Source organism: Anomalospiza imberbis, chromosome 5 (genome assembly GCF_031753505.1).
Source record: "Anomalospiza imberbis isolate Cuckoo-Finch-1a 21T00152 chromosome 5, ASM3175350v1, whole genome shotgun sequence".
In the NCBI taxonomy this organism is placed as follows: Eukaryota; Metazoa; Chordata; class Aves; order Passeriformes; family Viduidae; genus Anomalospiza; species Anomalospiza imberbis.
The window spans coordinates 60,672,910-60,696,126 of NC_089685.1; the positions used below are offsets into that span (position 1 = coordinate 60,672,910).

At 55.5% G+C, this 23,217-nt stretch overlaps 1 protein-coding gene across 6 annotated transcripts; it reads left to right on the top strand.

The window, feature by feature from the left end:
- The first annotated feature begins 423 nt into the window (after window positions 1-423).
- TRIOBP (TRIO and F-actin binding protein) lies at window positions 424-22,478 on the top strand. Of its 6 annotated transcripts, none has more exons than XM_068191209.1 (19): window positions 424-798; window positions 2,118-2,251; window positions 3,797-4,237; window positions 5,017-5,149; window positions 5,508-6,491; window positions 6,763-6,858; window positions 12,106-12,162; window positions 12,516-12,584; window positions 13,007-13,096; window positions 13,929-14,038; window positions 14,487-15,042; window positions 15,640-15,750; window positions 17,717-17,864; window positions 18,356-18,467; window positions 18,943-19,102; window positions 19,441-19,554; window positions 19,850-19,936; window positions 20,807-20,964; window positions 21,670-22,478. In XM_068191209.1, exons 1-18 carry the CDS (start codon window positions 685-687, stop codon window positions 20,960-20,962), a joined length of 3,672 nt encoding a protein of 1,223 aa, XP_068047310.1. In that variant the 5' UTR covers window positions 424-684; the 3' UTR covers window positions 20,963-20,964; window positions 21,670-22,478. The 6 variants fall into 6 exon arrangements, with proteins under 6 accessions (XP_068047310.1, XP_068047311.1, XP_068047312.1 ...); XM_068191212.1 differs by lacking the exon at window positions 424-798 and adding an exon at window positions 2,645-2,756 and having other exon boundaries at window positions 2,233-2,251; XM_068191210.1 differs by lacking the exon at window positions 6,763-6,858 and having other exon boundaries at window positions 427-798.
- The last annotated feature ends 739 nt before the right edge of the window (window positions 22,479-23,217 follow it).

Below are 23,217 nucleotides of genomic sequence, written 5' to 3' on the forward strand. Positions count from 1 at the left end.
TTTCTATTGGTGCCTCCTCCAGGCAAATTAGGCAGAACCGTCCCAGCTCAGATCACATTCTCAAATCCAAAGACTCACTCTCAAACCCTGCAGGACAGAGGAGGTGATGGTGGGCAGGATGCAAAGCAAGAAAACAACAGAAATGGGTATCCCAGCTGTCGTGCTAGCAATGCCTGTTACCCTTCGCAGTTTTGTAGTTCACTGTCCTACAGGTCTCAAAATTTTAACAGGATTAACAAGAGACTCAGTGGGTTTCCAAATTTCCTAAGCTGCTTAGAGCCATCCCTTTATGACCAACATAATTAAGAAAAAATCTAGTTTTTGTGCCTTTTAAGACAGAAAAAAACATTTCCATCAAACAAAATAGCAGGACATGTGCATCATTCCCTCTGTTCACAAGGACTCCCAAACAGAGGAGTGTCAGCAGTCGTTTCAGAGTGCAGTGCCCCTTCTAAAAGAGGTCTCTGCTAGAGCACATTCTGTTATTACCTGTATTTATGTGGATCACATTGTACCTGGGTTCCCTTCGATTCCAGTATTGACAGCTGGGAGCAGCAAACTTCAGTCTGGAAATAACATTCCTGCTTCCACAGCTTCTTCTGCTGCTGTTCCTTCCTCCTTTTTCTCCTGGCTGGCCCCTGCCAGTAGCCCATCAGCCAAAGATCTTCGTCCCTGCTATGCACAATGTCTGGTTCAGTGGATGACGTGCCTTGCATGAACTTTGAAGCCAACATATTTGCAAAGAGCCTGTGCCAGCACTGTTTCCGAGCCGCAGGGGCTCACCAGCATGCTGTCCAGGTGAGCTCCTCCATCCCACCTGCAGGCTACGGATACTTCATTAAGGGCTTCTTTGTTCTATACTGGGACTCCATCTGCCTTTTTAGAGACAGAAATCCCTAAGACAAAGGCTCAGTCAGGATTTCTAGATTTCTTGGTGGGGAAAACCTCTATGGGCATTCATTTCCAGGCATAGGAATGCTTAATTTAATTGTGCCAGACTAAGAGCAGGAAAGTGCTGGACACTGGATACGAGGGGCTTGATAGCCTTTCCTTGGAAGGGAAGGCAGGAGTGTCACAGATGCAAAACTACAAGGAGGGAATTGGAGACTGGCAGAGCAGGGACCCGCCCTGTATTAATCTCTGCTTGACGCTTGCTGGCATTTACAGCTTTGCCTCACCTTAAATATGGTCCTGGTCGATTCCCTATGGCCTCAGCTGTTGGCTTGGGGCCAGGGCTCAGTTCTGTCCCTGAGGCAGCTTCAGCAAGATGTTCCCAGAGGAGAAGGCAGGAGAGGGGTAAATCTCATGGGGTTTTGGGCTCCAGATACCTTGATCCAACATGATCCTTTGGGACAGGACTGGACACACAAGCTACTTGGCTGTCTCCGACTGGGCAACAGCTGGTTTCATGTTCACAGAGGGTTTCGTGTTGTTTGACGTCCTCCAGGAGCGGCTGGCCAGGGATGATGAAATAGTAATGAGCCTCCCTCTCTCTTTCTCACCCTCTCCCCCTCTGCTCCTGGCCTTGGGCCCTCTAAGGTTACCTCAGCCCTTCGCCCTCGATCTGCTCAGAGCTGTCAGCTCTGAGTGAATCCTGGTGCAGGCGAGATGCTGGAGGGAAGGCGGCGCAGACAGCCGGCTCCCCGGAGCCTCCCCCACTGCTGCTCATAAGCCCCGCAGGTAACAGGGGCCAGGGAGGATGCTGAGACGCCTGCAAGCCCTGACAGAGAGAGGCAGAGGCTGGGACTACAGCCTTTTCTGCAAAAATCTTCCTTCCTCTTGGCTCCACTGCCTCTCCCTGAGCTATCCTGCTGGTGAGGGAGAGTGGCTACCAGCAGCATCAGTGCCAACATGGGGGGGCAGTTTCCCTGAACCCTCATCCACACATGCAGTCTCTGGGACGTCCGCAGCATTCAGCATCAAATAGGAACGTGCTGGGCCTCCCTGGCCTCTTGATGTAGGACAAAAATCTCAACGGTGGGCTGGGAAAGATATCAAGAGCCCTGGAGGCCAGGCTGCTCTCGGAGGAGGTAGAAGGAGCAGGCATTTCCAAGAGGCAGCCTTCATCCTCATCCTTGGCACGCTGACAGCACCATTGCACCCCTTCTTCCTCGCAGGATCATGCCACGGAGGTCACAGGGCGCGATGCCTGCAGCGACGCAGCCCCAGGAGAGCCCTGGGACTCCCTCCATATTTTAGCCCCGCAGTGTGAGGTATACGTGTGTGTGGGCCCGGCAGAGGGCACGGAGCGGTGAGTACCAGCCGGGAGCCCTGCTGCTCCAACAAGCCCCTTCGGTGGGAAGAACGGAGGAGGGGGAGTGGGAAGCCAAGCAGGGGGAAATCAGCTGCCTTTTCCCAGATGTTCTGCACACTGGTGCCTGGGAAAAAGGACTGAGAAACCCCCATGTGATGCACTCTAACCATTCCTCTGGGCTGACCCTGGAGAGGTCAGGGGCCCCTGAAAGAGTGTCCTTCATCCTCATTCCCTCCAGAGCAAGGCTGGTGGTCTCAGGATGGGCTCTGCCAGCCTCTGCCCCTCCAGCAGAGAGTGAGTCAGTGTGGCTTGGGCTGCCAGTGCTGTCAGTCACCCCTGAGCTCTGCGGGCTGTGCTGACCACCAGCTGTCCTCTCTCCCTGCCCCACAGCTGGCACGAGAGCAGGCGATATCCCCCACTCAGCCCCGGAGCTGAGGGTGAGCACAGAGAAACTGGCACCGACCCCAGCGCCTGTGCTGAAGCCAACTCCACGCTTGCCAGGGTGAGATGGGGATCTCTTGTGGTTTGGGTTATTTTGGTAGCCCCAGCTCCCTTGGCCCTTCAATGCCACTTTTTCTGGGCCCATTCAGAAGGTTCCTGGGCACACAGACATGTTGAATTTGCCCCTCTGGTTCTCCTGCCTTGGGCAGATGGAAGAAAGAGCCCATCATGTGCAGGGAGGTGGATTTGATGATCCTTATGGGTCCCTTAAAACTTGAGATATTCTATGATTCTAAGGTCCTGAGATGCAGGGGGGGATTAGCTGAGACACACAAAGGAGGCTCTCCCCCTAAAGAGCTCATAAGATTTACTCTTGGATGCTCCCATGTGGACTTTTCTATGTTGTTTCTTGCCATCGTTGGTCTGGCATCATCTTATACTCACACAGCTCCTCTTCTGGTTCCTTTTTACTGGCAGTTTTGAGCTGAACAGGCTGTAAGTTTTCATATATACTCTTACCTCCTTCCAGCCCACAGAAGCTACTAGTCCCCATTGCAGAGATCTGCCCCATCTTGTCTCCCAGGAAGGGGAAATGACCCGGTTGTGGGACAACACTTTGGGATCGGGCAAACGGGACATGATGAGCTACTTGGGCCATAAGGAGGAGGTTCGGTCACAAGCCCCACAGGCAGACAGACCCAGGTGGGCTCAGCCTGTTTCCTCTAGATCCTGGGTGAGAACTGAAGCCCAGGGCTTTAGGAAAGAAATCTGTCCACCGAAAGCAGGTACTCTTGGTTTGCTCTTGTGTGAGATCCTGGTTCTGGTGTGCTTTCCACCCAGGGGTCTCTGAGGTTCAAGGCAGATCTCTGTTTAGATTTAGCATCTCTTTATCTAATTCTGGTCCCAGGAAGTGTTCAACACATCCGTGGGCAATATGTGAGAGTCCGTCTGTATGTGTGCTGACTGTGAACCCTGGGCGTCTCGGGTGCTCTCTATCTGCATGGTTTGGCATGCCCTCGGCTCGAAGTGCTGTGTTCCAGTGCTCCCACCCTGCCTCGAGGGAGTCTGGGTTTTATCTCTGCCCTCCTGGACCATTTCTAGCTCTCCTCCGAAGACCTGCTTTGCCGTGGACGTGGTGGCATCCCGCGTCGCTCGCGCCTCCCCCAGTAACGGCCTTCTCCCCGTCCCAGAGCACCGTGCTGCCAGCCAGAAGCCTGAGGAGAGCTGGCCAAAGCACCGAAAAACTGACCCTCCCTGGGCATCCACCCTGCCACGCACCCCAGCTGGCTCCCCGCCGGCCCGCAGCGACCTGCTGGGTGGCAGTGGGCACCTCTCTGGCCCACGGGTCCGGGAGTCCCACAGGCACCCCGGCAGTGGGGGTGCAGAGGCACGGCACGGGCTGGAGAGGCAGGAGTACACGGTGCTGGCAGACCTGCCCAAGCCCAAGCGCCTGGGCCAGCGGGATGCTGCTGACCGCTATGGCTCCCGGACACTCAGCCCTGGCCGAGTGGAGGTGGAGAGGATATTTGGATGCGAACGCAGGTGAGAAGTAATGGGACTCCACAGTGGTCAGAGGCAGGGGATTGCCCTTCCATGCTGTTGGATGCCCCCCCCCCCCCGCCCCCGAATGGCCGTGCTTCAGGGGGAAGGCAAGGCTAGATGGCAGAGCTCAGCTTTCAGCTGTGCTTACGTTTCCCTCAAAGCAAGGGTTGGATCAAGGCTCAGAGCTTCCTCCATTGCGGCACATGGGCAGCTGAGGCTGTTGGAAAGGTGGAGCTAAGCTACACTGCTAGAAGGGAGCAGCCCACCTTCCTCATCCTCATAGCCACTTGGAAGGTGCAAGACAAGCTGCAAAGCAGGGCTCCCCACAGTAAGAGGGCCAGGAAAGAGGTGTTCCCCAATCCTAGCATCCATAGCTCCCCAGGGATTCCACATTCACTGCAGGAGCCACTCAGGAAATGATAGGGGATGCCAAGAAGTACCCAGTAGTGTTTAGGCTTTAGCTGGAGGAGCAAGAGCGGCTCCAGTACTGGTAGCACAGGGCAGGAGGGGACATAAAGAGGGACTGGGAAAGTATCCTGGGCAAGTGGATGGGATGTAAAGATGGAGGGAAGCTTGAGGAATAGTGTGAAGAAGACATGGGTGAGGCAGCAGCATGGGAAAGCTGAGCTGGTTGGTGGGGACAGGGAAAGGCTACGGCACACACAGTGTCTGGAGCAGGTGGAGATCTGTGGTGTCAGGCTAAGGTGGAGCAGGGTTTGCTGGGGCTCTGCTTCCAAGCTGAGCAGGGTGGCAGCTGGACCAACTGTGTGTGCCCACAGGAAATCAGAGACACTGGAGGCCTTCCAGGCTCTGGAGGAGGGCCGTGTGGACCGGCTCGATGGCAAGACGCCGGTGCCACCCAGCAAAGGCCACCTAAGCCGGAGGCGGTCCAGCCCCAACCTGCCCAGGGAGGTGAGGCTTGGCTGCACAGCAGGACCTCATCCCAACTCTGCAAGCTGAGTTGCTTTTTCCTGTCACATATTCCTCTTCTGCCACATGCTTCCCTCTTTCATTCCCCTTCTTCCTCTTCCCTTTAATCCTAGCTCTCCCTCTGTCATGGATTGGGACCCTTGGCTCTTAAAATGCAGCAGCCCTTTCACCCTTTGGGTGCAAGAGGCTTCTCTACAGTATGGACTGGCTCCATGCACAGGAATGCAACTTCTCTCTGGGGAGCCATTTAACCAAATCACCCGCCAGCCCTAATCCCATCTTGTTCTGCTCATTGGCACTTTTTTAAGAGGATCCCTGCTCTCTCTCCCCTGTGACCCAGGGTCAGCGACTCTCCTGGCAGCTCGAGCAGCGCAGCAGAGACCCCAAAGAGCTCCGGCGTTCCCCCAGCCCAGCTCGGCACCCCGAGAAGGCCAGCAGGACCCGGGGGGACTCCCCACGCCCTGCCAGTCCTGGCTGGCTGCTGGAGAGAGGCAGCCGGAGCCCACGCTCCGCAAGCCCAGCCCGCAGACTGGAGAGGAGAGCAGGGGAGCCCGTGAACCCTCCCTGTCGCACTGAGAAAAGCTGGAGAAGCCGGGGGGAGCCTGCCCGCCCCCCAAACTCAGACAGGGGCCGAGTCACCTGGCAAGCAGGGGGTATACGGCAGGCACTGGAGAAGAAGAGCCGAGGGGATTCCCTGCACCCCACAGGTGCTGGGAAGGGCTCAGATAACTTCAGGCTGAGCCGAGCAGAGCCACCGCCACGGGCCCTCAGTCCTGGGAGACGTACAGAGAGCACAAGGAAAAGTCAAAAGGAGATCTCCCCTCCCAGCTTGGTGACGGGGGCAGAGAGGCAACGAGTGAAGCTGGGGGAGCCGCTGCACCTTGCAGGGCCCAGGAAGCCATCCGAATGCAGCTGGCAGAGCCTCCGGGAAAAGCTGACATCCTCCCAGCCCGCAAAGGGCACCAGCAGGGACTGGAAAGGCCGAGGCAAGCCCCTGCGCCCCATAAGCCCAACACAACCACTGGAGCAGGACTGGAGGGGCCGTGGGGATGCCCACCAAGCACAGGTGTGGGAGAAGGACTGGAAGCGCCAAGAGATGCCCGTGTGCCATGCAGATGTGATGCGCCAGCTGGAAAGGGACTGGAAAAACCCTGCTAGATGTCTGGATGTGGGACTACGGTCGGATGACAGCTGGAAAAGGCCTGAGAGTCCAGCACAGCATCTGGAGGAGGACTGGAAGGGTCCCGAGCATGCACGAGAGACACACAACCCTGAGAAGCCATTGGAAACTGACTGGGGGAACAAGAGTCTTCCCATTTACCATGTGAGTAGGGCAGGAGCCAGAGGTGATGGGGACCCTGCAAGGCCTAAAATTGGCAAGCACAGGCTGGGTGGGTCCACTGGGTTGCAGTTCTCTGCACCCTGCTTCCCTTGGATCCTCTGCTTCTCCAGGGAAATTGTACTACCCACCTGGCACTGGGAGGAGGGAAGATGCTTTCTTCCCTGCCTCACGCCAGGAGATGGATGCTCGGATCTGGGAAACTGAGGTGAGGACTAAACCCCAATGGCTTCAGCTCCTGCTTTCTCCCCTGCAGCCCCAGCTGGGTGGAAGCACCTTCCCACCACAAAGCAGCACTGGCACCTCAGGAAGCCCGCAGCCACATTTGAATGCCAGTAAGAAGCGCAACAAGGTAGGGGCCAGGCCCTGGGAATTGTGAGGAAGGGCAGCTGTCCTTCTCTCGTAGTCACTGAGGGCAGGACCTAGGTCTCCAGCATTTGACCTGAGTAGGTCCAGCGTGGTGCTGCCTTCCCATGACGTCCTGAACTCCGTGCTCACGAGCACTCCCCTTCTCTTTGTCCTTCACCTATTTCTCAGGTGGGGAAAATGAGGCACAGAGCCTTTTTATAAAGCCGGAGAAGGGCAAACAGTAGACCTGGGACTAAAATCTCAGTACAGCTGCTTTCCTTTGCTTTATTACTGGCCAGTGCTGTGATAGCACCGAGGGTTTTACAGGGATGAAGTGGGCTTTAGTGGTGTGAAAGAAGATACAGTGTATTGTGTTGGCAAAAGTGTATTATATTCCTGCAAAGTGACATTGCAGCAGCTATGGGGTGCTGCAGAAAGTATTTTGGGAGCCCATGTAGCTGGCAGCTGCATACAAGTTCCTGCCTCTGTCCCCCTCTGTGCACATCAGTCATCTCAGCCAGGTCATCCTCTGCTAGGACCTGCCTTTGTTCTTTACACAAGGACAAACTGCAGCCAGGAAAGAGGCTGTCAAAGGCCTCTGAAACTCAAAACGGGTGACATCCTTTCCCTCACTTCCCTGCATCAGGCCAGAGAGGAGCCCAAAGCCCTGAACACACTCTGTATAACTGGTCCAGATCGCCTCATCTGTGCCAGGTTTCTTCAGCGCTGAGCTCTGGCACCTTCCCTTTTCCTTGCAGCAAGAAGCATCACCTTGGTGTGATTGCCTGGCATTTTGTGATGCACAGCCCCTCTCCCCTTTTCCTTTGGGACCCTCTCTAGCAATTCCCTTTCCTGAGGCCAGCTGGCATGGCTTTCCAGGGGCACTGGGAGCCTCCCCATGACCTCCTACCACCCCTGCCACGAGCCCAGAGAGGTTCAGTTGGTTGGATAAAACCGAGCAGCCCCAGGATCCAAGGCAAGGACTCCATTGTGTGCACTGCTGAAAATCCCTGTCTTCAAAAAAATCCCAGCCTGAGAGCAAACCCTGCCTGGGTAAGGGCTGAGCTCCTGGCAGTCCCTTCCCGGAGCAGCAGCGGCTGAACCCGTCCCTCCCAGGTCTTCATCTTTCCCGGGCCAGCGGGCCGGGAAAGGGACACGGCTCAGCCCCAGCATCGCCCCCGTCCCGTCCCGTCCACAACGCCCCGGGGCCACCGCCCCTTTCCGTGCGGACCGGCGGCCTCGCCCGCCCCGGCGGCTCCATTGGCTGCGGGCGGTCGGGGCGGCGGCTGCGGCTGCCATTGGCTTGCCCGGGTCCTCCCAGGAAGTTCTGGGGGGAGGAAAGAAAAGTTTTTTGGGGTGGTTTTTTTTTTTTTCCCCTCCTTTCCTTTTCCTTTTTTTTTTTTTTTCCCTTAAAAAAAAAAAAAAAAGGAAAGAGGCGCGCGGGGATCGCGGGGTGGGCGGCGGAGCGGGCATGGTGGGGCCGTGGAAGCCGCCCGGGCGCTGAAGCCGCCCCGCCGCCCTGGCTGCCAGCGCCCGGCCCCGCCGCGACCCCGGCCCCGGCCCCGCCGGCCGCGGCGCCCCCGCCATGACGGTGAGTCGGGACTTGGGGTTCGGGGCTTGGTGGGCCGTGATCGCGGGGACTTCTCCTTCGGAGCCCGGGGGACGGTCCGGGGTTGGGAGGGGGCGGGGGACCCCAGCTGTCAGCCGCCGCCTCCGGGGGTCCCTGCGCTCCGGGGATCTCTGGAGCCGCAGTTCCTTGGGGGACTCTGGCCCCGGGATTCGAGGCTGTGGCGGTTCTTCCTTGGTTCCCTTGCCCATCACCGCCGGGGTCCCCCCAGAGCTCCCCGTGGCCGCTTCGACACCAGTGGGCACCACCCTACGCCGATAAGCGTGAGCGTGGACCGGGCTGAGGTCAGGCCAGCTCACCGCACCTATGACCGCAGTCGGATGCGAAATTGGTGTCCCCCCGGCCGCGGGGAGCTCCGGCTCCCTGTGGGAAACAGATGCGGTTTGGGGCAGGGAGCATCCCACCCCTGGGGCGAACTTTCCTTGGCACAGGCGGCTGCCGGCCGCGAGCAGGGTAATGGAGGTGACAGGCTGGGCTGTGCCCGCCGGCGTTTCGCACGGGGGCGGTGGGAAAGGGAGAGCCCGTCGTCCGCTGGCTCTTCTCACTGCACGTGTAGATTCGGGAGCTGCATGTGTGCTCCAGGCTGGGTGTGATTTTGCTTTCACCCAGCTGAGCTGGAGCGGTTTTGCTTTGTGTTTTGGCCTGGGGCCCGCGCCTTATGAAGTGGGTTCCCCTTTTAGAGGAGACATTGTGCTTTCCGGGAGGTTTGAGAGCCCCTTGCACCATCTCCCGGAGGTGGGAGGAAGCAGTGCTTCAGAACCTGCATTGCTGAGGAGCTTTTGGGAAGAGCAGGAGGCAGGGTGATGACAAAGGCTGGTCATGAAAGGACACACCTGACTATCCTGCTCGGACACTGAGCTTTCTCAGCCTTCTGCAGCCTCTTCTCCTCCACTTCTCCATCCTGGCGCCTCAGTACCACCCGGGAGCAATTCCTTTGCTCCCACCCTGTCCCTTTTCCTTCTTTGGTGTTTACATTCTTCGAATACTTACAGACTGTTATCACCTTCCCTGTAGCCCTTCTTCAACCAGAGCAGGCAGCTGCCGCTCCTTAACCTGCTGTTGCAAGCCAGTCTTTCCAGAAAATCACCTATGCCCCCAGCTACCTGAGACCCCCTCCAGTGCCTTTACCTGGCCAGCTGCGGGGCTGAACATAAAACTCTGATGGGTATGGATGCAGCTGGGTACAATCACTGCCACCACCACCTCCCAAGCCATCTGCAGTCCCGAGCTGCAGGGCCGTGCATTTTGCCGGGGGTGCATCCTGCCACATCATTGCATCTCTGGCACCCGGATCTCTCCCAGCAGCTCGGCTTTCCTGGATGTTTCCTCCTCCCACTGCTGGGCCATTTCCTCTGGATGAGGGGTTCTCTTTGAGCCTCGCACTCTTCTCTGAGCTTTTTATGCTGGGTGAGGGAACTGGATTTGGTTGTGGGGAAGGGAAGAAAAGTGGCTTTAAGCACTTTGTGTATCAACGGAGGCCTCTACTTATGGTACTGACCCCACTGTGACAAGAATAATTCAAAGACAATTCTACAGAGCTGCAGCTTCATGTCTAAGGCTGGCAGGGAAAGCAGAAACCCTGTGCAGTTTGCCTGCTTGGGAAAAGCCCTCCAGGGGGATTTTCTGGCTCCAGCACTGCATTGGGGGCAGCAGTTTTGAAAGGACTTGGTGGCAGTTTTTTCAGCGGCATGCATCTTGTTAATATTAATTATTTTGGCACCTAATGCTTTGGGATTGTAGATCCTCAATGAGATGAGACCCAGCTGATCTGTATGACAGCCCCACTCTCTCCCTACATTGTTTTTCTGCCTCCATGGAGCCTGCCCATCTCTCTCTCTTCTGTTGAGTGCATGTGTGTCCCAGGAGGGGGGTGGTTGTACTTTGATGTTTTGTCTCCTTTCCTTCCCTCTCACCACTCTGAATTGAGAGCTGGAGCTTAAGTCACCAGACTGGAAGGAATAACGGGAAAAAGGGTGGAGCTGCTGCCACAGAGAAATAATTAATTTTTGGGGTGCTTTCTCAGGGCAGCAGTGGAGCCACCACAAATCTGGGTTGATGGGAGTGCATAAATCCCCCTTGTCTCCTAGCTGCCATTACCAGCTGCCTGTCACCTCATCAGGAGGTGAGACTTGGGAGCCCCCCATGTTCTTTTGCTCTGGTTTCCCTCCCTTCCCAGGGAGCTCAGGACTGCCAGATGCTTCTGGCCAGGCCTGAAGCTGTAGCAGGCGTGACCTCCCCTTGGCAGGACTCCTTGCTCCTGCTTGAACCAATAGCCAGAGCGCCAGGGTGGGCCGGCACATACTCTGCTCTTGCCGCCCCATAACCTTGGGTGTAACCCACGAGCAGCAGCTCAGGGAGATGAAAGCAGGGAAAGGCTTGGCCTGGCTCTACAGCCAGGGAGCTGGGCTTGTGGGGCAGCTGTGGCTGGCCACTGGGCTTGTTCAGGGGATGTGGGGCGGCCATCGGCTGCTGGGCCACCTCCTTCTCTCCAGCTCCATCCCAGCTAGTGGTTGTAACATGGGGACTGCTGGTGGCTTCTACAGTAGTGGCAGGTGTGGTGCTGGACCTCTGGGAGGTCCAGCTCTGGTACCGTCACTTCTCCAATGCTGTCCCTGCCTGGTTTGGCTGCCTGAGAAGGGGCAGATTGGCAAACTGACTTTCATGGGAGGAGAGGCCTTGGACTGAATTCTTTGATGGTGCAACTTCCTGGGAGCTGGCAGGGGTGGGAGGAGGGACCAGCTGGAGCCTGTTTGGCTGAGGACAAACCTAAGGAGAGAGGTTCCCCTGAGTCAGCTCTCTGGTGCTCCACCTTGGGAAGAAGATAAACTGGTTGGGATGCTGCAGCAGCGAGATGAGGTTAGGAGGAGGCAGAGAGCGCGTGGAAACTTCTTTGTGGCACAGGGTAATCTGGGTGAAATTCTCTTTATCTTCTGTAGCTGTGGCTGGGCAGAGGGCAGACTCTGTAGTGGTGGGGGGAGCAGACAGAGCTGGGTAAGAGAAAAATTCAGAACTCAGAGAGGGTTGAACCTCGGAGGGAGAAGGGAGAGGATCAAGCACTGACTTCATCTCTACCCTGGGGCACATCGTTTAAAGTAAACGTGTTTTCACAGCTGTTGAATTGCCTCCTGTAGGTTTTTGGTGAGAGCTGAGCTACTATGTTTTTAATAAATGATTAGTGGTTAAGTTACCAGAGGGACATAGCTCTGGGGCATGGACAGCCAGGGTTGGGACAAGGCGTGTTTGGTTCTTTGTAGCTTTGTCTCCATCTCTGAGGCAACCTCCATTGGTGGTGGTGGAGCACTCCCTTCTGCCCACTCTCCTTGTCCCTGCCTCCCCCTCTCTGAATAAATACCTCTGAGGCACTTTGTGGAAACCTCTTTGCTGCAAATTTTCCTTTACTTTTTTTAAACCTCTTCCCTTATCTCCTGCTTCCTCTTACAGGAATGACTTCTGCTGAGAGCTATGCCCAATTTTCTTTTGCCATAGGGTTGCATAGCCCCATGAACTTCCTAAAAGGCTATTCCCATTTTTGTTCTGCCATAGGGGACTCACCTTCCACCCCCTGGCATGGAAAACCCTTTTGTGGATCACTCCAAGACAGTAATTCTCTGTTTTGTTTTTCAGCCGGATCTTCTCAATTTCAAGAAGGGATGGATGTCCATCCTGGACGAGCCCGGAGAGGTAAGCCTCAGATGAGAGTCTGCCTCTTCCCCTGTCCCCTGCTGCTGGAGCGCCCCAGTGAGCCAGCTGATTTCCTTCCTCCTTGCCTACTGAGATCTCTCCTGCTGGGAAAGGCAGTGGGAAACTCTCGGTGGAGATGCCTCGCTCGGTGTGTGGACACAGAGGTTCATCGAGTGCCTCTCTCCCAGCTGAGGGTCACGAGGGGGATCTGGGAGCGGGGGAGGGGGAAGAGAAGGCCGAGAGGTCATAGTGCAGAGCATCCCTCCTTGTTCCTACGCTTTCCCTGGTAACTGCCTGTACATTTCCCTCCTGTCTTTTCCCTTCCCTCCCCCTGCCCGATGATGCGCCTGCAGTGGAAGAAACATTGGTTCGTGCTGACCGACTCGAGCCTGAGGTATTACCGGGACTCGAACGCAGAGGAGGTAAGCATGGCCAGCCTTTCAGCAGCCCTTTCTTCCTTCCTGGCCAGGGGGGAAAGGAGCACAGCTCTGGTATGACCAGGGACAAGCAACAGCACCATGTCCTCCCGAAGGATGGCTGAGGTGCCAAGCTGCTCTTTGCCAAGGGGTGATGAAGAGGATGAAGGCAGGGTGACAAAGTCTTTGGGGACTGTCAGTGATGGGAGGTGGGGAGAAGGGCTGGTCCTGTGGCTGGGTATGTGGGATGCTCTCCATCCATGCTGCTGGCAGCCCTTCTGTTAGAAGAGGCCATGCTGTGCTGGGGAACTGAGCCTGGTTCCCAAAGAGCTGAGCCTGGCTCCCAGGGAACTGTGGGATGAAGGCAGAGGTGGCCTTTTTCAAAGCTGGCTGTGCACTGATGTCCTAGCGGGTGGCTGTGCTTGCAGGCTGATGACCTTGACGGAGAAATCGACCTCCGTTCCTGCACGGATGTGACAGAGTTTGCGGTGCAGCGCAACTACGGCTTCCAGATACACGTGAGTGACCGGCACCACGCGTACGGAGCGGCAGCACCAAGGGACACGGCGTGGGAGTGTGTGCTCCCTCCCTGTGCCGAGATGCTGAGAGGCAATTCATACAGATCTCATGCCAGCATAGTGGCCCAAGGTTGTTTTTTTGACACATGGGTGACAGTGCTCTGGGACATCAGGGCTGGCTGCCTGCAAAGGAAGGAAGGAGGAGGAGGAGGAGGCTTTGCAGGGCTGGCTGAAGGCTGTACTGGAGGCAGTCCAGGAGCCAAGCTAAATGCCAGGAGTGTCTGAGTGATGTGTTGGCCAAGGCAACTTTTCCACAGCTGCAGGGGGGAGTAGCAAGCACTGCAGATCTCGACGTAACCTGGCTGATCATGCTCTGGTGACAGCCTGTGCCCTGGATCCAGCCCCAGTACAGTTCTGTCCTTGGCTATTTGCTGTAGCAGCAGGAGGTGGCTGCTAAGGCAGCATGAGAAATGATATTTCTGTGGGCGTGCAGGGTTGGGCACTTAATGGTCTGGGTTTCCCTGTGCCCTGCTGCTGTACGCCAGTGCTGGCACCTGACTCTTGGCACCTGAACAACTGGATTGCACTGGTGTGCCAGCAAGGTTTCTTTCGCCTTTGCTTGGAGATGGTCTCATGAAGGATCCCCCTCAAACTCCTCTCCCACCTCTCCTCTCCCACCCCTCCACCTGTCCCCGAGAGCCTGCGACAGAGGGTGGCCTTTCTAACAGCCCAGCACTGGTGTATGTGAGTGGCTGTGGGTCTCAGGGAGCAAGAGGGAGCTGCTGCACATCCACTGGGTGCTGAGAGGGCCCCTGTCACCTCCCTGTTGCAGACAAAGGATGCCGTCTTCACCCTGTCAGCGATGACCTCTGGCATCCGGCGCAACTGGATCGAGGCCCTGAGGAAGAATGTGCGCCCAGTCAGTGCTCCAGACATCACCAAGTAAGAGCTGCCCAGTGCTGCTTGTCCTCTTCTCCCTTGCTGTCCCTCTACCCTGACTGGCAGGGGCAAGGAAGGCCCCTCTGGAAATCTCACCACTCCCAGTGCAGCCCTGCCCTCTACTCCTTCTGAAAGTGGTTTGGTTACAGCAGCCAGTGACAGGGGTTGAGAACCTGATGGCTCCCTTTCTTTTACCTGCTTTTTGCCTCACCACATAAGTTTTGACTGGTTTCTTCACCAGCATAGCTGGAACCAGGGTGGATCCTTGCTGCCTGGTGGAGAAATCTGTTTCCCTGAGGGATGGGATGCTACAGGCCCAACTCTGCACTCAGGGTGGGGTTTTGTAAGGCTGGGCTGAGTGAGGGTCTGAGCCTAGAGCAGTTGGCAGTGCCTCTCCTGGCATCCTTTCCCACACATGCCTCTCTTTCACCAGTTCTTGCTCTGCTTTCAGACTCCCTGACTGTGACAAGGAGAACTTCCGTAACTGTGTTCCCCAGAAAGGCTCACTCCGGACGGAGGAGCAGCAGCGGCCGGGCTCAGGCTCCGAGGGGAACTCAAAGGGCAGTCACTGGAAGGCGGATGGGCAGCGCCATGCCTTTGACTATGTGGAGCTGTCTCCCTTGCCACAAGACCCTGGAAATCAGGGGTCCCTGCAGAGGACAAAAGGGAGCTTGAAGATCTCTGACCGAACTCCCAGGTATGAGGAGCTGGAGCGGGATCTGGCCATCCGTTCAGAGGAGAGGCGGAAATGGTTCGAGACCCCCGATGGCAGGGTCCCAAACAGCGATGGCCCAGCAGGAGACCCTTCCCGCAAGGCCGGGGAGCAGGACCTCCCCACTGCTCCGCTTTCGGAGGACCAACGGGTTCGTCTGAATGAGGAGATAGAGAAGAAGTGGCTGGAGCTGGAGCACCTGCCCTTGAAGGACTTGCGGCGGGTGCCCTTGACAACACTGCTGAACCAGAGCAAGGCGGGCCAGGGAGACACCAATGAGTCACTGAAAAAGGAGGTAAGAGCATCCCTCCTCTCTGAAATCTCTGGGATTCTGGTGGCTCCTTAATGTGCTATTTGGCTACAGGAGGCTCTGCAGAAGAGCAAGGCAGAGGTGCAGGGAGTTCTTTCTGGCTCCTCAAGTGCATGGAAGCTTTTGGAACCTGGTAATGCAAAGCTAGAGGCCAGCTCTCACACACCTGCAGAGGTTCCCCAGAGCATGTTTTGGTCCAGGATAATTTATTTAGTGGCACTACTTGTGTGGAATCTGTGTTTCCTTGGAGTATATTCACAGCCTTTCTTCTCTGGCTATTCCCAAGTCTGCAAGCACTTCACCTGCCAGCCTTTGAAAGGAACCATGCTGTGGTGGTTTCCTCCAGCATGGATCCACCTCTGAAAGCTGGGATGTTTCCTCCCTTCCTTACTGGCACTAACCAGGCTGGGGCTGGCTTTGCCTGTGTGGTCTCTTGGCAGGCTGCTGGGGAAACAGAGGCCCGCATTGGCCGTGTGTTGTCCTCCCCATCCCTAGGCCCAGGGTTTGGATGTGGCACATTGGTCAGGCCATGGCACTTTTCCACCCTTGGCTGAACATCTTTCTCTGTCCTCCCTGGCACAGATCCAGTCACTGCGGGCACAGCTGGAGTCCTGCAGGGCCAGAAACGAGAGCCTTCGGGAGGCAGCAAAATCCCAGGGGGACAGCCATGTGCCCCGAGGGTACATCTCACAGGTGAGTAGAGTGCCGGACCTGGGGCTTGGGGGTCACTCCCAGTACCAAACTGGGAAATTCTGGCACGCAGCTTATTGCCAAGCAGGTATTGCTAATCATTGGGTTGCCATGGTGAATCTAACTGGGCCCATTTGTAATCAATGTTAATTACATAAAGGCTGGTGCATGTTGCCTGGCCTTAAAGGGGCCAGGGTTATAAAGGGAGAGAAGGATAATCTGGGGAGAGGTGCAGGATCCGTGTTCCGCTTTGCATGTGGGTACAGTGCTGTCCTGGGCCGTGGGGGTGAGCCATAGCCCAGCTCAGGAATGGGTCAGCAGCTTCCTGCAGAGCCTCTGGTTTGGTGCTCACCACGTGTGGTTCTTGCTAACTGGGGCTCCCACGTGTCTCGTTAAAAGCAGTCAGTCAGTCAGTCCCTGGGGACAGCCCGAGCCCTGAAGGTCACTTTGACAGCACAGCCCATTCGTTTGCTGGGACAGCATGTGGGAGAGCCAGCAAAGCAGAATTTGCTCATGCTTCATATTCTCACTTCTCTTTGTTTATTTATTTTCCCCTCTTGTGGACTGATCCAAAGCAAGCAGGGTCACATCCCGCAGGGATTTCCTGTGTGGAGGCTGCCATTTGACCATAGAGTGGGATTTTCAGGATGGGCCTTATGTGTTGGAAGACACCGGGGCAGAGGTGGTTGGCAGGGCAGGAAGTTGGGGCTGGTGAAGTCTGTTCCACAGGACTGGCTGTACCTAGCACAGATAAAGAAACCCACAAACCTTGTAGCACCCAGCCCAGACACTTAGCAGTCTCTGTGTTATTGTGATTTAATATTTACAGCTTACAGGCCTCTTTATGGTCAAAAAAAAAAAAAAAAAAGCAAAAGCAGTGGGGAGGAACTTCCTTATCTTCCTGATAACTTAGCTCAAAAAGCCAGCATTTCACATCTGAGGCCAAACTTGGCCTTTCTCCAAAGGATTCGCTCTCCCTGTCTGCCAAGGGCTGCAGCTGGTCCCTGGATAGATCACCAAATTGATTCCTCACCTTTTCCTCTGTTGTTCTGTGAAGCTTCCCAGCTTCCCTCATCACAGTAGAGAGGAGTAGCCAGGAAGGGTTTGCATTCATACAACATGTTCCAGTGTCTTTTGTATGAGCCTTAATCCTCAGTGGGGAAGGAATGGGATGGCAAGGAGCTGTTGGGGGATGTGATGATGTCTCAGCTCTCTGCTGATGTCCTTGAGGCCCAGGCTTTTAATCATCATGGCAAGGTTTGGTGAACAAATCCTTCCTGAGAGGCTCAGGGAGGTGCTGCCAGCATTTAGAGGGGGAGTGAAGGCGTAGCGCCAAGGTGGGAACCTCTTTGCTTTGCTCTAGCTCGAGTTAATCATAGCACTCAGCATAGAAAGAGCCATCCCCTTGGTCTCAGAGCCATCAGAAAGGAGGGAGGGCTGTGTAAGGAAGATCCCAAAGCACTAGGCTGTGGGGAGGGCTCTTTGGCAGCCTCCATCATGTCACAGGGTAGTACAGGGTGTCACTTTTCAGAAGAGGGGGCTCGGTTTTCATTGATTCCAGGGGATGCTGCTTCATTTAAAAGGCAGATACTGAGATGCAGTTCCCACTGTTGATCTCTTCCACCCAGGCAGTGCAGCCTGGTGTAGGGTTGGGACTGTGGTGTCGGACATGTTATTCCCAGCTCTTGGACCAAGAGGGATGTTCCTGTCTTGCTGCTTTAGTTTTAAGAGCTAGAGGAACATTCTTTCTCTATAAAGCACAAATGAGGGTTGCAAGATGTGTGTCCCTGTAAAATGGTTGTGTTCAGTGATTCAAGTGCCACCTCACTTTCAGAAGGAAAAGACCCTCCTGGGAAGTAGTCTCACTTCTTTAAAAATGTCTCTGGACTTGCAGCCAGATGTCTGTCCTGGCCCAAGCCCTTCCTCCTTCTCTCCTGGTCTCTCACACCTCCTTTGTTCCTCACAACAGGAGGCCTGTGAACGCAGCTTGGCTGAGATGGAGTCATCCCACCAGCAAGTGATGGAGGAGCTGCAGAGGCACCACCAGCGGGAGCTGGAGCGGCTGCGGCAGGAGAAGGAGCGGCTCCTGGCAGAGGAGGCGGCGGCAACGGCAGCAGGTAGGAGCAAACACCAATCTGTGCCCCTGCTCAGCTGGGTCCCTCCTGCCTCTCCCCAAATGTCTCTTGTCAGAAGCCAGTCATCCCAGTCATCTGGAGCCACAGTGTTCACTATACTGGTGTGAGGTTGGCGCTTCTTGGAGCACGAGCTTTGGTGCTTCTCGTTCCTGCGGCGCTGGTGGAGACGGGGTGGTAAAGATACTGAAGGAAATTGGGTCATGCCTCTGGATGGGTGGGAGGGGACAAGCACATTATTGTAGATGGGCGAGGCAGAAGTGGTAGACAGCTCCCACAGTGCCCTGTGTTAGTCTCCTTGGCAGCATCATTATCCTGGAGTGTGGAGTCGGTGGGGAATACCCTGAGAGAAGAGGGGGAATCTGCAGAAACGGATCTGGGAACCTGCAGTGACAAGAGCTTAGCCAGTCCTCAGGTGTGTTTTCCATGAGGCTGGCACAGCCTGATCCCCCATTTCTCACTGTCCCCCTCTACAGCCATTGAGGCACTGAAGAAAGCCCACCGGGAGGAAATGAATAAGGAGTTGGGCAGGACACGGAGCTTCCAGCAATGCAGCTCTCTTCCAGAAGCCCTCCAGAAGCAGCACCAGTAAGAAAGCATCTCTCTCACTCCTCTTGTCTGATGATGCTGTCTTGTGCCGCTGTCACCACACTCCATCTGCAGCTCCAGCCCTGACCTTTTCCTCCTGCCACTTCCCCAGCTCCTTCCTCAAGGCTAGTGGGTGCTCAGTAGTGGCTCCCAGGGCTGCTGCAGCTGTAGGGCAGCAAGGTTTGTCCCCTGCTTGGCTCTCTTCCCTATAGCACCTCCCTCATACCTGTAGCTATTTCTCCTCTATTTTCCTTATGAAAAGCTCCTCCATTTCTTCTGCACAGCTTGGAGCTCCAAGAAGCACCACACTCATGTGCAGGAGTGTGGGAACTGAAGCTCAGGTTCACAGGGAACATTGTCTTGTGCTAATGACTGATGTGGCCAGAGGCTGGCCATGGCAGGGGGGAAGGCAGTGCCAGGGGCCAGGAGCTGGCAAGGGTTTTGGGACAGTGATGAGCTGATGCCTCTTTGGCAGGTTGGACGTGGAGTCGCTGAAGCGGGAGCTGCAGGTGCTTTCTGAGCAGTATTCCCAAAAGTGCCTGGAAATCGGGGAGCTCACCCAGAAGGCAGAAGAGCGAGAGCAGATATTGGAGCGCTGTCAGCAGGAGGGGAAGGACCTCCTCCACAAAAATCAGGCAAGAGAAGGGCTTTCCTGTCAGCAGAGAGGAGCATTGGAGCATGTTCCTCCTTCACACAGCATAGCTCCTCTGTTAAAACTCTCCTATTTGTTCATATTTCTTCCCTTTTGAGATTCTATCATCAGAAAGAAAAAGATTAAGAGTTAGAGGCCATCTTATCTTGGCGTTAAATATGGCGAGTGTATTCTGCTGGATGTAGATGCTGCCATTGCCTTTGGACAGGGGGTTACAACATGGTCTCTAAGCTGAACAGGGTCTGCCATGGAGATGGAATGGTCAGGACAGTAAGAAATCTGTGCCATGGCTACTCTGACGTCTTTTGGCTTTGCCTGCAGGAGCTGCAGACCCGCCTCTCAGATGAGATCGGGAAGCTGCGAAGCTTTATTTCATCGCGTGGCTCTGGGGACCGCGCTTCGCACAACAACGAGCGGAGTTCCTGCGAGCTGGAGGTACGGGGCCCCCCTGGCTGCCCCACTGCCTCCTTCCCCGCCCGTCCCGGAGGTTTTCTCCTCTTGATGGCTTTGGCTTGAAGCAAGTGGGAGGGGGTGACGAATGGAGCGGTGCAGGAAGCAGATCTCAAGGCTCCCCTCTCTGCTCTCTCAGGCTGCTTGCGCCGTTTCCTGCCCCAGCCCTTCTGGCCCTTCCTTCCTTATCCACCGCTGCGCTTGCGCCAGGGCCTGCCGGCCTTTCCGAGGCGGTGGCTCTTGAGTCACCTCTGGTTCCTCTCCCCCTTCTCTGGCCCAGGTGCTGCTGCGGGTGAAGGAGAATGAGCTCCAGTACGTAAAGAAGGAGGTGCAGTGCCTGCGGGAGGAGCTGCAGATGATGCAAAAGGTTGGTGTTTTCTGAGAGCAATTGGGAAAGAGCAGGAGAGGGAAGGCAGGGAAGCAGCAGGTCTGCATATCAGCAGGGTTTGGCTGGGTTTGATGGGATGCTTGAGACAAACCCTCTTGTCACTTGTGCTGCTTGTCCTTGCTGACTGCAGAGCACAGAGCAGCTCCAACAGCACGGACTGGCATAGGCTGACCTCGTACAAGGGAGGAGTCACAGAGTTGCTGATTTCCCCAGATGTATGCACACATAAGCCCAGACAAGACAGGAGGCCACCTTCTACAAGTGGGAAACCTAGGTGAAGGCTGCCAGGCATTCTGCTTCCCCTAGCTGTCCCCTCTCTGAGTGGATGGGTTTCCTTGGGCACCGTTTCCGGGTGTGCTGCTCCCTCCACTGGCAGCAGCTCCTTCAGAGGAATTTTCAAAGGCCACTGCCAAAGAGGAACCTGAAAGAGGCTTTGGAATTCAGTGATGCTCCAGGAGCTTATGAGTTATTCACATTAAGTTTCTGGCCATATAAGCAGCTGCACACAGCTCTTAGTGGCCTGCATTCCTGGTGGGGTTATGTTTCCCATATGGCTGCCCCACATGCACACAAGCCGTGTTAAAGCCCACATCACCTCCTCAACCTGATGCTGCACATTCCTGCTGCTGTGGAACCAGTGTCTCTATGTTTTTCCCTGGCCTGGTGTTTGCAAAGTGCTCCATGCTCCTCTTCTGAGTGGTTTCTGCCTGGCCTAGATTGGGATGGGCTTCAAACCCAGGGCTAGCTCTCCCCTCTTCTCCTGCTGGCTCTTCTGCTGGGCTCACCTTGCTGCCACACTCCCTAAAATCAGCCCTGCAACCTGCCTGACCCTTCTCCCTCCCCTGGCAGGACAAGAGATTTGCCTCAGGGAAATACCAAGATGTCTATGCAGAGCTGAATCACATCAAGGTGCGCTCGGAGCGAGAGATCGAGCAGCTGAAGGAGCACCTGCGCCTGGCCATGGCGGCTCTGCAGGAGAAGGAGTCACTGTGCAACAGCAAGTAACGGTGAGTCTGGGGATGCTGGGACGTCCCCTGCAGGTGCAGGTGGCTGAGACTGGCTGCTGCGGGGTTGTGGAAGCTGCCAATTTCTCCTGCTCCAATTAGTTTTGAAGTTTTAGGCTTAAACTCATCCTTCTCTGCTTCTCGCATCCTCTTGGCCTGCACTGCTGGCCCTCCTGCTGTCCCTGATGCTCTCCCGAGGGCTCCAGCCCCCTTTTCATGGCGCTCTTGATGCAGCCAGCACCAATCACTCCTCAACCAGGCTGCTTGTGGGAGCCAGGCAAATACTGGCCTTCGCCCCATGGCTTGGGTGACAGTGTGGGTAGTTACATTACACATTCCCTGTGTAGGCAGTGTTTCTGCTGCCTTCACCTTTGAAGTGGTTTCCCTATCGCAGCATGATAATTTTAGGTCTGCATCAAAGCAAGCCCAGCTAGACCCAGCCCTTCTCCCACGCTCACCTGCAGGCATCTCTGCCACAGATGGGGGGGGAGCAAGGTGGCAGGAATGAGGGCATCCTGTTGTCCAGAGTGCTTCTGCTTCTTGCTTGTATTGGGCTCACCCTGCTCCACCAGCGCTTGCTGATGGGTGCTGAGATGAGTGGGTCTGTAGCAGGGCACCAGACAGCCACCTCCCCAGGGAGCTGAAGGGATGGCATTTCTGTGCTCACTGGAATCTTTCTAAACCATGTCTGGTTTTGTCTCTCTCTAGGTCTGCTCTACATTTGTTATCTGTTCTTGTTTTATATTTGCTCCATTCCTCACTTGTGGGGAGAGGGAGGTTGAATCCCTATCCGTTGCCACCTTGGTGAGGAATCCCACACACCCCCAACCTCCTCACTCCCCTCCCAAAGCTTTTTTGATGAACCTTTTTTGCCTGCATACCTGAGCACGTTGTTTGGACTGGCTCCTTACATGCACCTTCCTCAGGATTTTATATGTGAAAATTATATTTTATAGAGGATTTTTTTTCCCCGTGGAAAGGAGGGGGAGAGGAGGAGGAAAACTTTTACTACATCACCAGCATTTTTCTAACCTGAAAAAGAGAACCCGGTTTTCCCCCCTTTCCTAGCTCCATTTCTTCTGGCCACACACAGCCACCTTTGGCACATATTCCCTCTCTTCCAAATGTCTCCACGGTCCCCCTGGGATGTACGGCAAGGACCATGCTCCCCCTCCCCGTGCCACCCCCAGGGAGCTGCGGAAAAGACACGCAAGCCATAGGAGGGAGCCGCTGGGGCTATCTGCCGTGGATGTGCTTGCCTGAGACAGTTGAAAGAGGACACCTTGGCAAGAGTCCACATGATCGAGCTCTCTCCCCGTGACTGCCCTTTTGGCTCCTGGAAGAACCTGCATTGGAAGGAGCCCAGAGCCACGGGGCTTCTCCTTTCTGGGGAAGAGGAGCTGTGAGGCTGCTACTGCACCCGCCCGAGCCAACCTCCCCAAGGTGACAGCTGCTGCTGCTCCGCTGTGCCCTTCAACTTTTAACTTAATAAAATCTTCCCCTTTTGCTGAGAAAAATGTGTTCCTTGAGAAGAAGGCTTGCCATGTGGCCCTAATCCAGTGGTGAGGGGTGTGTTTGTGTGTGGGATTTTTCAAGGTTTTGGTGTATACTGACCAGTTGCTTCAGGATTTGCTGAGGGAAGGCAACAGGAGCACCCCTGGCCAGAGAGTGAGAGGAGGCTTGCAGTGGCCCAGCAAGTTTGCCTCACCTTTCCATTTGAGGGGGAAAATAATGTGCTTCACTGCACTGCTCCCAAAATTCCATGTGGACCTTGAGCCTCATGGAGGAAGAGCTAAGCCTGAGCTGCATTAGTAAATCCAGTAAATCCAGTATTGGAAGGGTACACGGCACTGCAAATTGCTGGCAGAGTAAACAGTATATAGATATCCTGGGGAGATGGCAGAGATCATAAATGCTTTCCTCCTCCTGTTTTTTGTGTGAAGCATGTTGCTTTTATGTCAGGATGGAAGACCTGGTGGTGACTACTACTTGTTCAGCCCCATCCCAATATAAATAGGAGCTGTCGTTCTACAGAGAAGAGATCTAATTGTGGTCACATGCTGGGGCTGGAGGCAGCATCTGAAGAAGGAAAGACAAAGGGGTCAAGGAGGATTCTTGGATGGAGGTGACAGATGTGTTGGCTGAGAGACTGGAGTACTCTAAGACCTGGGGATGGAAGCAGGGTGTAAGAATGCAGTGGCAGCTGAAATGAGGGGTATTAGGGAGGCGCTCTTTTGCTCTTTTGCCATGGTATTG